Raw genomic sequence first — 14,587 nt, 5'->3', positions numbered from 1 at the left:
TGAGAGTCAAAGTACCCTGTGAGACTGGACTAAGACCAGCCTGAAGATAGTGTAGCACTTGCCAACTGCTGGGAGAAAAGCCTGACCTTATTCCCAGAAGTTAGGAGCCTTACAGTTTTGTGAACTCAAGATCTAGCCCTCTGGCGTGGCTGAGCACCAGCTGCTGCCCAATTCTGACACTGCAGAAGGCAAAGGAAGAGCTGAGGTCAGGGAGGGCTGGCAGAGCGCTGGCACGTCTGATCCTGGAGATTTGTAAAGTATTTTGAATTACATTTTAAGGTTGTTTCGTTTCGTTTTGTTTTGATGGTGATATAATAGAGTCTCTAACCAAGCTATGAAATCCTTTTTATTCCGCTCATTTTGTAAGGTAGAATTAAAATGCTCCATTTAGCCCCCAGGGAGTGAATTAATAGCCTCTTCTTTGCAGTGGGCAGGTCTTCCTGACTCCCTCCCTCCCTTCATCATGAGAACCAGAGGAAGCCCTGGCTGTGGCTGGAATGATCTCCAGCTGGGTTCCCAAGAGAGGCACAGTTGTCCCTTTGTTCGACTCTTTTTAAAAGAGGGGACCTATAACATCGTCCATTAACTATAGCCTGCATATAAATAAGAAGCGCTGCAAACTCAGGGAATCTGCCTTCCTGCCCTTTTAAAGTCTCCACTCTTCCCCCAGAGAAATGTATTCAGAACCAGGGGTTAGTCTTTCATGAACGAAAGAAGAGCTAAACAGCATTGTGGGCGGGCTGGAGGTCCTGTAGAGCAAATTAGTGAGTGCGAGGGTGACCTCAGAGCCAAGCATTAACACACCATGTCTAGTAGTGCCTTTATGATCTGTTAAACTTCTACCCAGTCTCCTGTTCCACCTCTAGCTCTACTGGGGAGGAGGGAAACAGATGGGGGCTCAAATATATAGAGGAATTTAGAAGGATTGAGATAGCATTTTAATTCTATAGGAGGAAGCATGGGAAGGTCAATAAATAGCCTTGGGACTTGTAGCTAACCTTTATAAAATATTGTCGGACACTTACCCCAAATGAGACTGTTGGATCCAATATAAAAGGTAAGTATGCTGTTTATACTGCAAGATAGCCAGATACCCTAGCAGGGCTCTTACCCTTTAATTGAATCTTGGGTCATCAGTAGATTTATGAGAACATAATAGAATTTTGTCTGGAACATTTCTGGAAAAATATTTTTTATTTTTTCTGTATATGTCAGCAAAAATCCACTTACAATCTCAAAAATTTTATGTGGGCGACTGAGCAAAGGAGGCAAAATGGTGAGGTGAAGAGAACCCTGAAGGAGGCTCAGAATCCTGAGTTCAAGTTGCCAGGCTGTGTGACCGTGAGAAAAATCACTTCATCTCTCTGCGTCCTGGTTTCTCATCTGTAGAAGGAAAGCACGGAGCTGGATTCCATTATGGTCAGCAGTCCTTTTGCTTATCACTCTGATAAGCCAGCAGCCCCTGTTCCCTTGTGTTGCTCATCCCCACCTTATTTTCACCTGCTCTGGGCTGAAAAGCCAGGTGGTCCAGTTTATTAGGCTCAGGTAAGGTGTAGTGGAGACCCTGAGGGGCTCCCTTCCAAGTGCTCTCCTGGAGGGTTCTGTTTTTGTTGCTTGGAGACTCTCTTTGCTTCCTGGTTTTCTGCTGAGATGGGTGAAGTTGTCACATAAATGACCCCTGGTTCAGGCTAGCACATTGTCCTCATACCGTAAAATAATGGTATCATCACATCCAGTGCAACTCCTGTCAATATGTATTTCTAGTATTGACAGTGGTATTCCAGAAAAATATCTGTTGCTCTGACAGGAATTTTTTTTTTCTTGCGCTTTAGTTATCATAATGTCTACAAATGAAGCTGCTGAGAGTTGTCTTATGTAGAATTGTTTCTGTTTGAGAATAGTGATTGGGCATCCCCTTGTAAAGATACTGAGGTTATGGTATTCTGGATCAAGACTTTGCAAAGGAACCATTAATATGCTTAATCTCTGTCTTCTCAAATGTTTTAAATATATTTTTAAAAACTCAGTAGAACTTCTTACAATTCAGGAATGTACTTGGTCATCCTACTAGCATTTACAAGTCTATATTTCACTTGAGAGAAGTTGCAAATTACATTTTTCCTGCTTTTAATAACATCGTATAGAAATACAGCTGTAAGCGAGAACTGACTTTGCTGCAAGAAAGAAGTGTGGCTTGGTCATTCACGTATAAAGAATATGCTATAGCATATATACCTTCAATAATGACAGTCTCCTTGAGTTGGCAATAAACAACTCTCCAATTCTCAAACTTAGCTCATTTCATGACTAAACATGGGCTTAGTAGTAGGAATCTGCTTGTGGTTTGTTAGTCATGTAAGAAAGATCTGGGGTTTCTAATTAGCCACAAACTTAATGATCTGCCAGTGATGCGGTACGTCTGCTAAAAGAATCAATGCAAATGTAGGTCACATTGATAGATCAATAGTGTCTAATTAGAGGAAGTAATCTTCCTCCCAGGAAAGGTAGGGAAATCCAGCTGCCACGTTCAGCCATTCACCCCAGGCTGCAGCTTTCGCAGGTGATGTGAGGTGACTGCAGATGGTGCTGCATGTCAAGACACCTGCGTGAGGTCTCGGTCCTTGGGGGGAGTGCTCTGAGAGTGTGGTCCTGTCTGCCGTTGCCCTGCAAATCCACAACGCTGCTTCTTTTGGAGGATTCACGTGTCCTGTTTCATGTCGGAAAGAGTTCTGCTATCAGCATTAGCCATGTCACCCCTGCTCTATCAGCCACCGTAATACCTGGAAACCTGAACCAATTTGCCATCCACGTAGAGGTATTTTCAGAAACAATCAGGAGCATGCAGTCCTGCAAAGCGGGGAGAGCCTGAGACGGGGGCTCTCTGCAAGTGGACATTCAATTCCCAGAAGTACCTTGAACCGCTTTGAATTCGCCTCCTCCCCACAAAGCCCAGTCACAGAAACTAAGAATTGCCTATGGCTAGCTACTTGCCAACTCAGGAAGCACCTGTACCCTCCCGCCCCGGCCTCATTGTCCTTCACTGTTGAGGTTCATGGAACCTTGGTGTTTGGTCTGTGCTCCACCTAGTCTACCCTCTCTCAGATTTGGGGACCTAAGCCCAGAGTCCACCTTTCCCCTGCCTTGGGTTACCACTGGGTCATTCCTCACCATGCTCAGGCCCTGGCAGTTCAGTCACAATGTGAAACAGAATTCTCTGGCCACCCCTTCACCGCTCAGGTTCCTACTGAGCCTCCTGGTGCAGCCTCACCCCTGCATTATCTCAGACAGCCAGCAAGGACACTGCCGCTCCCCATGTGCCGTTCCCATCCACTTTCTAGTGCCTGGGGCCCTGCAGTAAGACCAGTGCTGGCCCGGGCCTTGAAGAGGTTATTGGATCTCCCATCCCTATGTATTTCAGAATAAAAACTATTAAGCCATCCAGAACAAACAAACAAACAAAAGGATAAGGAAATCCAGCTAAATTCTGATTTTTCCCACAATGAATACTTTGAATGTTATTGGACAGTCTCTCAAATAGAGTCTTCCTCTTCTGTGTTGCCCTTTTCTTGCTTGTATCCTAAGAATGTGCTCGGTCTGCCTATGCGTAGTCCAGCACCAGATCCCAGGTATCAGTGTGGAGGAGCTTTTGTATACGGGTGCGCAGGAGTCCTCTCTTCTCTGCTTAGTGTCTGGGTCCCACGTTTTCAGATAGGGTGGTGCTTGTCAGAACCTGAGCCTGAGGCCCTCCTTAAAACATGTAGGCACCAATTTGCAGGATCTTTTGACTTTACACTTGGCTTGTTGCTCTTCCTGGAAAGCAGGACTCTCCATCTCACTGCAGTCTCTCTGCTATCACTGCCATATCAGTCAGCTTTGCTCCAGTACCAACCAATTCAAAAACTCTGGGACTTTCAGCAAACCTTTGTTTTTCACTCATATTCCCTGCTGTGCCCTCCTCCCTGTATCTTCCCTTTCTGCAACTGAGGTTGAAGCAGCATCTGCTCTTTGGGACATGGCATTCTCATGGCAGAAGGAAGGGTGCGAGAGTTTCTGTTTGGACAAGATGTATATCACGTGTGCTCATGATCCATTGATGAAAGCAAGTCACAAGGCCCTGCCAACATTCTTTTCAGGCATTCATCCCAGGTTGCAGCTTTCAGAGGTGACATGGCATGGGCAGCAGATGGGTGTGGGAGGCTCAGAATGCTGGAGGATGCCCCTAACGATGATGTCACTCCTGCTGTCCACAGAAGGGCTCTGCAGGGTGGCCTCACCTTTAACAAGATGCTCTCCAGTGTCCCACCACCTGGATATCCATCCTCCTTCTGATGCCCAGTGTATTGGCCTGCTTGACCTTCCCTAATAGAATACCACAGACTGGGTGGCTTAAACAACAGAAATTTATTTTTTCATAGTTCTGGAGGCTGCAAAGTTCAAAATCAAGGTGTTGGTAGTGTTGGTTTCTATTGAGGACTCTCTTCCTGGCTTGCAGATGGCTGCCTTCTTGCTTTGTCCTCACATGGCCTTTCATCTGTGTGCGTGTCCTCCTGGTGTCTCTTCCTCTTCTCAAAAGGACACCAGCCCTATGGATTAGCTCCTACCTTATGACCTCAATTAACTGTAATTACTTCCTTAAAGGCCCCATCTCCAAATACAGTCACATTGGGGATTAGGGCTTTAATGCACAAATTCTGGGGGACACAATTCAGTCTGTAACACCCAGTATCCTTGGGATAAGGCAGCTTTCACACACATAATCTAATTTCGTTTTCTCAACAAGCCTGTGAGGAAGTTATCAGATGATCATTTTCACTTTACAGATAAGGAAGACGAAGTAACTTGTTAGTAAGTGAAAGATTCTGGACTGAGACTGTTTTCTTTGATTCCAAACCACAAGTTCTTTGAACTGTATAATGGAGTTTTGGCCTTATGAACGTTGGAAATGAAATACTGTATGCTTATTGAATTAATAACTGTAAGGATTACATAATATATGGAAGATTGTTTATAAAATGTTAAGTACGGAAAATAGATCACAAAAATAAATGTGCTATGGGTACCACCATGTAAAAACTATGGATAAAACTTGAAAAGGAACAGAAAAAATGAAGTACTTGACCTTCAGGGTGGTAGGGTTTTATTTCTTTTTTGTATTAAAGTTAGCTTAAGAAATACATTTTTAAATAACAGAATTTTAGCTCTTATCAAGGACGAGATTGGAAGTTGGTAGGAACAGGAGAACTGTGTGTCTGTTCGTCCCTAGCTTTTTGGGATCCAGAGACTTAGGCCAACTACCAAACACCATAGTGTTTAACAGACTCCTTCACTGTGAAACCTCCTCCAGTTCCAGCTTCCTGGGCTGAACTGCTCTAATTCATTTGATGGGCAAGGCCTTGTGAGTTGAGAGGGCTAAAGTCAAATGTAGTTTGGAAGAAGATCAGCTACTACAGGGGCAGAGAGTTGAACTTGTTCCACGGTGAGGAAGAGAAGAAAATTTCAAATGTGGCCAGAGATTTCCCCCCTCCACATACACACACACTGAGTCCAAGTAATAATAGAGGATCTGGGCCAGCAGGGGTTAAGGCAAAACAGGCAAGTGTAAATAGAAAATATATGTGTAATAGGAAGTCCAGAAGACATTCCAAGAGCTTTCTGCTTTTTGGATCCACCCCCCTTTATTTTTAATTTTTAATTTTATTATTTTGGCCACGCCGTGCGGCATGCAGGATCTCAGTTCCCCTGCAGTGGAAGCACAGAGTCTTAACCACTGCACCGCCAGGGAAGTCCCCTTGGATCCCCTTCTAAAGACCCTCAGTGCCCCTTCTGTAGGCTGGCCTCTGGGAGCTCAGTCTGGCAGTAGTTGTGCTCTATGACTCCTAGAGGAAAATGTTGTTTTCAAGTACAGTTAACATTCGTGTGATTTTATTACCAGAGAGTCCTCCCTTTTCTTTTATCCTGGAACAAAGTAATCTGTCTCTTAAAATTATGTCTACTGTGTAAGCAGGTCCTGATAAAGTGTGCCTTGGGTATTCATCCTCTTGATTAACAAAGATGTTTCAATTTGTCACTCCCTAGACTAGTGTACTCTCTTGTCTGAGATCAACATCCACCTTACCTATCACAATGGATATTTTTCTTCCAGTACCAGGGGTTGTTCCTCAGTAAGATCTCTTTATTTTAGGAGTTAATAGATTTGGATTGTAAAAATAGAGAAGAACTGAGACAGGCTGGGACCTGGGACCCTTTGTTGACAGAACTGTTCAACTAAACTAGTCCAGACATTTTATCAGTCCACTCGGGAGAAATAGGAGTCATTCCCAAGTCCAGTATGAGAAAATCTGTGTGTTTAACAAAGAAAAATTAGCTACCAATTCTTAACTAAAAGAAGCTCCCCCAGAAAGACATACTCCGTCAAAGGATTCCTTTCATAGTAAGCTAGGTATTTGACATATGATTCAATTTACATAAAAGAAAATCTGTTTTCATGTATTTCACAAACATCTCTGGCATAATATTGTATACACATTGCCCCATTATGTGAGGTAGAATGGTCAAGCCTAGGATTTGGTTTTTGCTTGCGACCACCTAGAGGGGTGGGATAAAGAGGATGGGAGGGAGACGCAAGAGGAAGGGGATATGGGGATATACGTATGCATATAGCTGATTCACTTTGTAATACAGCAGAAACTAACACAGCACTTTAAAGCAATTATACTCCAACAAAGATGTTAAAAACAAAAAAAAGGTTGCCTTTTATGATGCCAAGCTCAAAAATGTTAAGAATGTCACCCAAGCCTCCATTAATAAAAGACTTTGTATTTATTGACCATGGATTTATCTTTAATCTGTTTGTATTTTCATTTGTGCCATTTGGGGTGTAATGAGTTGATAATGAGTTGTTTCCCACTTGTATTCAGGTAGTATTCTTTTTTCTCACCTTGACTCGGGTCACAAACTCAGATGTCTAACGTAAGAAGTGAGTGGTCCGGTGTCCCACCTGCAGAGAGCAGCTACTCTCAATTTCAGTCCCCATTGCCAAGTGGGAATTTGGGACCAGTGTGGCCAAGATGTTCAGATTTTTCACTAGAAGCCCCAAACCTGAATTTTTAAACATTGTCGAGTCAATCAAAAATATAAAAAGACACCGTATAGAGCAAGTAGTCCCCAGTCCCCAGTAGGTATTCCATTTTATTTCTGGATGCCACATCTATGTTTCTGCACACTGCACGCTGTAGATACTCAGTTCGTTTCTGTCTTAAGTATACCTCTTTTACATTTCATGCTTATCTCCCAGTTCCTGGGATTGATGTATGAATCCATAGTCTCTAAATTGTGACAACTTTTAATATATCATTCTTTCAGCTTTCATCTTCACACCCTAAACACTATTTTAAATTATTCTGTAATGATGTAGAAATAGCTCCATGTGCTGCATTTTATTTACCTTGACTCAAGGCACAGTCATAGACACCAGTAAAATTATAAAGTCAGCCTTGTCATCTGTTGTTGTGATCAGTTGGTGTTCTTGAGGGTGAGTGGCAATGTCACGGTCACAGGCCAACTCTCTTCCTTCTCTCCGCAGCCGGCGTTCCACCCAGCTGACAGCGTGCGTGGAACCCGCCACCACGGGCTGGTGGAGAGGCCGTCCCGGACCCGCTTCCACCCCCTCCACCGACGGTCTGGGGACAAGCCAGGACGACAAATATCCTTTTTCATTGTCTGAGGAGAGGATAAGTTTTGAAAGGTTTTCAGGATGTATCTTCCCTGTTCCCCTTTGGCCTCAAAATCTTCATTTTATCTGATGAACGGAGGCAATAAAAATAAGTGAGTTGGAAACCAGAAACATCTCCACAGGTAAAAATTGGAAGGATCATTGTAGATGTTTACTTTATGAAAGTGTCAATAAAGTTCAGTTTAATGAAGTAACTGAACATAAACAACATGTAATTCAGCCCCATTGCAAGGCCTTCTCAGCATTTTCTTCAGAAATCAGCAAAGTCAGAATTAAACATGACTTTGAATCAGGTTAGATAGATTTAATCTGTCTAGCTAAAACAAACAGTCAGATAGGTGATTTGTTTTTATTTCTGTTGACCCACTGACCTGCTGCTAGAACTTACAGAAGAAATTTTATATGATTTTCTATTTATGGAGTTTCAAACTCAGTAGATGACAACTGAAATATAAAGCTGGTATTTAGGAAAATCTTACGTAGTGATATTCACTCACACCAAATTCTATGCTATTAAGTAGGAAGAAAGAAAAGGAGATTGTGAATTCATCTGACAATTTTATTTATGAGGCCAGAGTGGGGTGTGCTGCTGGGGGTCCAGCATTGTGCTCAGGGCTTTTGGAAACAGACCTGAGCTGGATTTTGTGGGAGGAGGGCCTGCATTCTCACTTCACTCTTCTCACCCGCAGGGGTGGAGGAAGACGAGAAAGGCGGGGTAAGTCTTACTGCAGAGCTGGATTCCTGGCAGTGATGGTAGAGTTCGCTTCACCAGCCTAGAAACCAGGAAGTGGGGGGAGGACGCTTATGTTTGCTGAGCACCTAACCATGCCAGACACTGTGCTGGGCAATTCATATGTCATTTAGTCCTCAATACTTACTGAGCAGTTTACTTTTTTTAACCCCCATTTTCCAATGAGGAAACTGAGCGTCAGAGTAACTTGCCCAAAATTCCACTGCTGAGGTTGGAGGGGCCCCGGATTCAGCCCAGGTCAAGCTGACCTCCCAGCCTGAGCCCCTCCCTCGCTACAGCACTCAGTGGTCCCCAGGACCACACTCAAGAGAGACCCCCTGGGAGGAGTTGCGGGCTGGGGGTGGGGGTCGCACAGAGGAAACCACTGCTTCTCTTGCCCTTGGGCTTCTTGCAGTTTTCTGTCAATGTGAGGCAATGAATGGTTACTTATCCTCTCTTCCACCCCCAGGGACACACCACATTTGGTCCATTGAGATACCTTGACTTCTAATTTTGTATATTATGTGACCATTATCAGGGAAAATGAAGTTGATAACTGATTTTTCCAATTTCTTTCTGGGAGGCGAGAATTCTACCATTTAACCACCAATACCCCTCAAATTCCTTTCTGGAATGTGTAATAACTTTTACATAGAATGCAAAAGGAAAGGAGAATTCAGGCAGTACTTCAGCTAATTCACACGTGTGGGGGTGGAGTAGTACCTGGAACCATTGTCTAAATTGCTTGGAATTTTCAAGTAAAAGAGTGTTTCTTGATGTAACTAACATTATATCTTTTTCTAATTCTCAATTCCCTCTTTCCCTTGTAGGTGTTCTCTCTAAATATTATAATACATATAGATATATTTATAGCTATCTCAAATCCTTTTTGCAGCAAGTATAGTCTAAATATATGCATGTACTCACAGCTTTTTAAACTAGAGGACTGTCTAGGAGAGGAGATTGAAGAAAAGCAACAGAGGAAAATGTTCATTCACTTAACAACAGTTAGTGTTAGGCACCATTTAGACACTCTAGATATCATGGGAAACGTAACGTAGTCCCTGCCCTCAAGTTGCTTGTTGCTCAGTGGGAGAGGCAGCTGGGCAAGCGAACGGTGTCAGCACAGTGTGGCAAGCTGCAGGTGATGCAGCGTAGGGGCTGTGCAAGCTCAGAGGAGCACAGCCTGCACCGGTCTTGGGGAGACGGAGAAGGCATCCCAGAGGAAAATCTGAGGCTTGAAGGATAGGTAACAAGTGAGGGGATAGCATGTTGATTTATTTAACAGGTATTCACAGAGCCCCTTCTCTGTACAAGGTACTGTTCTAAGCACTGGGGACTCAGAGCTGAATGAGACAGACGTGTCCCTGCCTTCTTGAGTTACAGTCCTGTGGGAGATGACAGACAACAAACAGGTCAAAAAAAAAAAGAAAAGAAAATAAAGGAAAATAACTTCAGGTGGTTGTGATATGCAGGGAGGAAGACAGCCGGGAGGAGATGTTTCAGGCGGAGGGAACAGCTTGTGCAAAGTGCCGGAGGGAAGACTTCACTGTGTGTTCAGGTGACTCTATCTCTTTTCAGGTAATAAGTCATAGGTTAGAACTTGACTGTGTATACGGGTCAACTCATGAGAGCAGCAGCAAAGCAGATCAATTCCTAAGGGCAGGAGAAGCAAGAACCAAATAAATATACAGATGAATTAAAGTTGTTCATCAGACAGTACAAGTCTGATTCACAGACCATGAGATGTCTCTCTGAAGCACCTAACGGGGGTCCTGAGACTGACATCTGCTGACTCAAAAGAGTTCTTTAGCGTAGGCCTGCCCAGGAATAAACAGCGAGTCTCTTGAAGAATCAAGGGACCTTGAGCTCCTAGTAAAATATAAAAGTGGGATGATTTTATGTCGAAGATATGAATATATTCAGGAGAAGATGGGGAAGAGGGCTGCAATTCCATCTTTCCTTTCCTGGCCTGCATTCATTTGATTTTGCAATAATCTGCTTAAAATGGTTGCCTTTCTCACCAGTCTATTACCTCCTTAATGAAGTTTTATTATTCGGAAGTATTAACACCGGTTTGAATCTTTTCTAGAACAAAGAGAAGAAATGTATTCAGAATTTTCTTCTTCCAGCTGTTTCTTGGCTTGGGTGTTATTTTAGAACGCGCACACTGGCTTAGAGAAGGGTTCAGTCCTATGATCTCAAATGAACATTGTTAACAGTGTGGGCAGCCACAAGCAGCGGAGACCTGGCACAAGGGCATTCCTCCCGCGGTAGGCAGTGGGCGGCCATCATAGCAGGGAAGGCTGGCACAGTGGGCTCTGGGCTCTGCTGTTGGCATGAGGGCCGCCACAAGCAGAGACCAGGGCACTGCCCACCTGAGATCTGGCCTGGGACTGCACTCAGGGCAGCGGAGAGGTGCTGCCTGGTCCCCAGCTGGGGGCCTGGGCCTGAGAACTCAGAGGAGAGGCTCTCCTACCTTCCTGCAGCTGCTCGTGTCTTCAGCAGCCCTTCTCACTCCTCAAAGGCAGCAAACATGTATCCCCAACACCATCCTGTTGAATTTCTGAACTATTAACATAAATTTACAGCAAATATAATATTATCTCAGACCTGTGGGTAATACATTGAAGAAAAGGGGGACACACTGAAGAATCATAAGAAGCACCTTCCTCTAAAAGAGATGTGTTTTTAGGAAGAAAGAAAAACAAATGTTTAGAAATTTTCTGATTTACATTCCCAACAAGGTTTGAGAGTATATTGTGTCCAGAAAACTAGGGTGAACAGTCATGAAGAGATGCCTTAAGATCCGCCAAAGTTAGGAATGGGTTTCCTCTTTGGAACAGGCCTTGCTTTGATTCTTTTCATACAATGAGATGAAAATTTTAGGATGTCAGTTTATAGAACACTGTTTCTTTGAAATGCACTGCCTATTATATTTGAGAAATGTTGGGTTCTCTGTATCTTCTTGAAGCTTCACAGTTTATATTAGGGCTCTGAGAAGCCTGGCAGTTAAGAAACTTCTTGTCTTTAATCCAGGGTTTCCAAAACTTACTTGATCACAAAACCCAGTTTTTACGTAACGCCCATTAAGGATTTCCATCTCAGAGGATAAGGAAATGCTAGTTTTTAGAGTTTTAAGGGGAAAATAGTTAGACTTCAAAATCCCACATGCCGCCTATTTGTCACTCACGTGCTGAGGTAAACAGGAAGACATTTTCATACACATAGGGACTCAAAAAAGATCTCACTCATGTACCTCCCTTCATGTTTGACTTTTAGATGTATTCTGGTAGGACATAGTTGGAGATAAAAGGACAAGAGGAAGTTGAGTGATGGTGAAGACATGGTTGAGAAATTAGGAAGGAACCAAATTGTGGTCAGTTTTATATGTTAAATCTGACCCTGGCACTTGTCTTGGTGGGTGGGTTCTATTAACCCACCAGACCTGGAGTTCACTTACCCCACCAGCTGCGTGGACCATAATGAACCTGCCCCACAAACTCTGTGCCTGGAAGAACATGGAGCTGCAGAGGGCAGGAGATAACATGGTCTCCCCCAGGCTGCTCAAGAAGGCAGTTCCTGAGCCCTTCCCCAGGTGCCCTTACCTCATGGGAACAGGAAGCCAAAAGAAGAACCTGGCTGTGCTCACCAGCCACGAGCAGGCAGCACAAGAAAGAGACAGGGTCGGACTTGTTTGGAGCTTCTGAGGCTCAGTGACCCCACCCACGGGGAAATGGGCCAGCAGGTGTCCTGTCATATCAACAGAAGGGCTACTCCCCTTCCTTTGGGAAAGAGTGCGTGAGAACTTTCCCTCTGACACTCCCCGAGCTGAGAAGGAGCAGGAGTCCCCTTGTCGATGGACTGAGGCAGGAACACGAGGGGAAGGATTTTTCACTACAGAACTGCAGGGACTTGGGGAGAGAGAACAGCCCGGGATGACTGGCATTTCCACCTGGAGCACCTGGGTGGACGGCACCCTCCATTACATACGATGGACTCCTAACAAGACAAGCAGGCGAGAGGCAAGATGATGAGTGGGTTTTAGGTACTTTTGGTGGAGAAGCTGAGTAGGCAGTTGGAAATTTGAGACTGAAGTTCATGAGAACTGTTGGGAGCTGGAGGTATGGATTTATGAGTTACTGGACTATGGATGATGGATGGAGCCAGAGGCATGGGTGGGACCGACCAAGGTGAGCATGGAAGGCAGGACACTCTTCCCAAAGTGGCTGTGCCCGGAGTCCCCAGCCTCTCGCCCTGCTCCCACTCTACATGGCACCCATGATACTGAGACCCTTCTCCCCATCCTGTCCTTTTGAGAGCAGTGTAAGCAGATGTGGGCTGAGAGGCTGTGAGGCCACAGAAACTCTGGACCATCAGGGTTGAAGGCAGAAGAGGAGGAGCCAGAAAAGGAGTGCACAGGTGGATAAATAAAAAGGCCCATTATAATGTGGGATTGTTTGTTTTTGTTTCTTTTTTTTTAATGTGGACCACTTTTAAAGTCTTCATTGAATTTACTACAATACTGCCTCCATTCCATGCCTTGGCTCCTTGGCAGCGAGGCATGTGGGATCCTGGCTCCCCAACCAGGGACCGAACCTGCACCCCCTGCTCCGGAAGGCAAAGTCTCAACCACTGGACCGCCAGGGAAGTCCCTGTGGGACTGTTTTTTGACCTAGGTTTAACTAATGTAGTACTGGGTGAGGAGCTGATCTGGCTTGTTAAAAACCCTGTCACCTCTGCTACTGTTCTGTTTGTTTGCTGGCAGCTAGCAAGCACTCTAGAAATGTTTGTTGAATTAAATGGTAAATTCAAGTTTACAGATAAGGGTATTTTTTCTGTCTTTAGGATGTTCTTTAGGACATATTAGCGTTGTAGAGTAATTAAAGCCACCTGAACAAAGTTTTCTGAAATCTTCAGAAGAACAAATAAACCTTTTCTAGGTTTTCTTCTGTTGAGTTTAGCTGTAAGCTATTGACATTAGTGGTTACTAACGTTAGTGGTTCTCTTGGTGCCAACAGTTGTTGGGTTTCCGAATATCCATTAAGTGAGATGTGAATGGTGAGAATTGGGAGAGCTCAGAGGTCACATCTTTTAACTTTTGATGCCTCAGCCTACTCATATTAAAATTTCAGGAATTTACTATATTTCCATGTTGTTAATATACATCAGAAAGGCTAAAATGCTGGCTTAGACCTCAACATTGAAATAATCGATGTTTGATCATTGCACTACTATTACACCACTGCGTTCTAATTTGTATTACAGGTTCCAGATAAATGGACTAAGGACTTTAAGGGTGGCACTGTCCTGAGGGAAGTGGTAAACTTCTGCTTCTGAAATTTATCTTTTCTGGACAGAGATTCATCAAACTCTGCAGGAAAGAGAAAGGCTCAATGCCTTCTCCCTAATGGCTCTGCCAACTGAGATACTGATGTGCTTCCTCTCAGAGGGCCTTCTTATTTCTTTATCACCTTTTCCTCTTCTGTCTCCTTCTGCAGTCTGTTCTCATCTGTACTTTGCATATATTCAGCCTAATATTTGGTGTTGAAGAAACATCTGGTCTCTCTTTTGAAAATATCTCTGTTTTATTGCCTTGACTAAGATTCAGATTAAGAAAGAAGGTAACTAGACATGATAAAACTAATACACAGGAAGTGAACCTTGTGATCTTAATGCTTCTGGCAAAGGAAATATTTCATGAAGAGTTCATTAGTGCCCATGTTTTACTAATGCCAGATTCTGTCTGTAGGATAGGGTCCTTCTCCGTTGGTTCCCATTTCCTTCTGAGCCCTAGCTGATGATGGCTTCTTTTTTTTTTTTTTTTTTTTTTTTGCCGTACGCGGGCCTCTCACTGTTGTGGCCTCTCCCGTTGCGGAGCACAGGCTCCGGACGCGCAGGCCCAGCGGCCATGGCTCACGGGCCCAGCCGCTCCGCGGCATGTGGGATCCTCCCAGACCGGGGCACGAACCCGTATCCCCTGCATCGGCAGGCGGACTCTCAACCACTGCGCCACCAGGGAGGCCCTGATGGCTTCTTTTATACAGAATCATTGAAGATTTTTTAGCAGGAGAATAATATGATTTAAAATGTTTTAAGAAGGCTATTCTATATGTATAATTAAC

At 44.1% G+C, this 14,587-nt stretch overlaps 1 protein-coding gene across 2 annotated transcripts in view; it reads left to right on the top strand.

Annotated features, from left to right (window-relative positions):
* Positions 1–14,587, top strand: part of CRTC3 (CREB regulated transcription coactivator 3) — a 110,357-nt gene that overhangs the window by 60,892 nt on the left and 34,878 nt on the right. For both annotated transcript variants that reach the window (XM_060097437.1, XM_060097436.1), the window contains exon 3: positions 7,583–7,702. In XM_060097437.1, the coding sequence (XP_059953420.1) occupies positions 7,583–7,702 (120 nt within the window). The remainder of the gene's footprint in view (positions 1–7,582; positions 7,703–14,587) is intronic.

This window comes from Mesoplodon densirostris, chromosome 4, assembly GCF_025265405.1.
Source record: "Mesoplodon densirostris isolate mMesDen1 chromosome 4, mMesDen1 primary haplotype, whole genome shotgun sequence".
In the NCBI taxonomy this organism is placed as follows: domain Eukaryota; kingdom Metazoa; phylum Chordata; class Mammalia; order Artiodactyla; family Ziphiidae; genus Mesoplodon; species Mesoplodon densirostris.
Note: the sequence above shows the minus strand (reverse complement) of the source record. Positions and strands in the feature narration are given on the sequence as shown.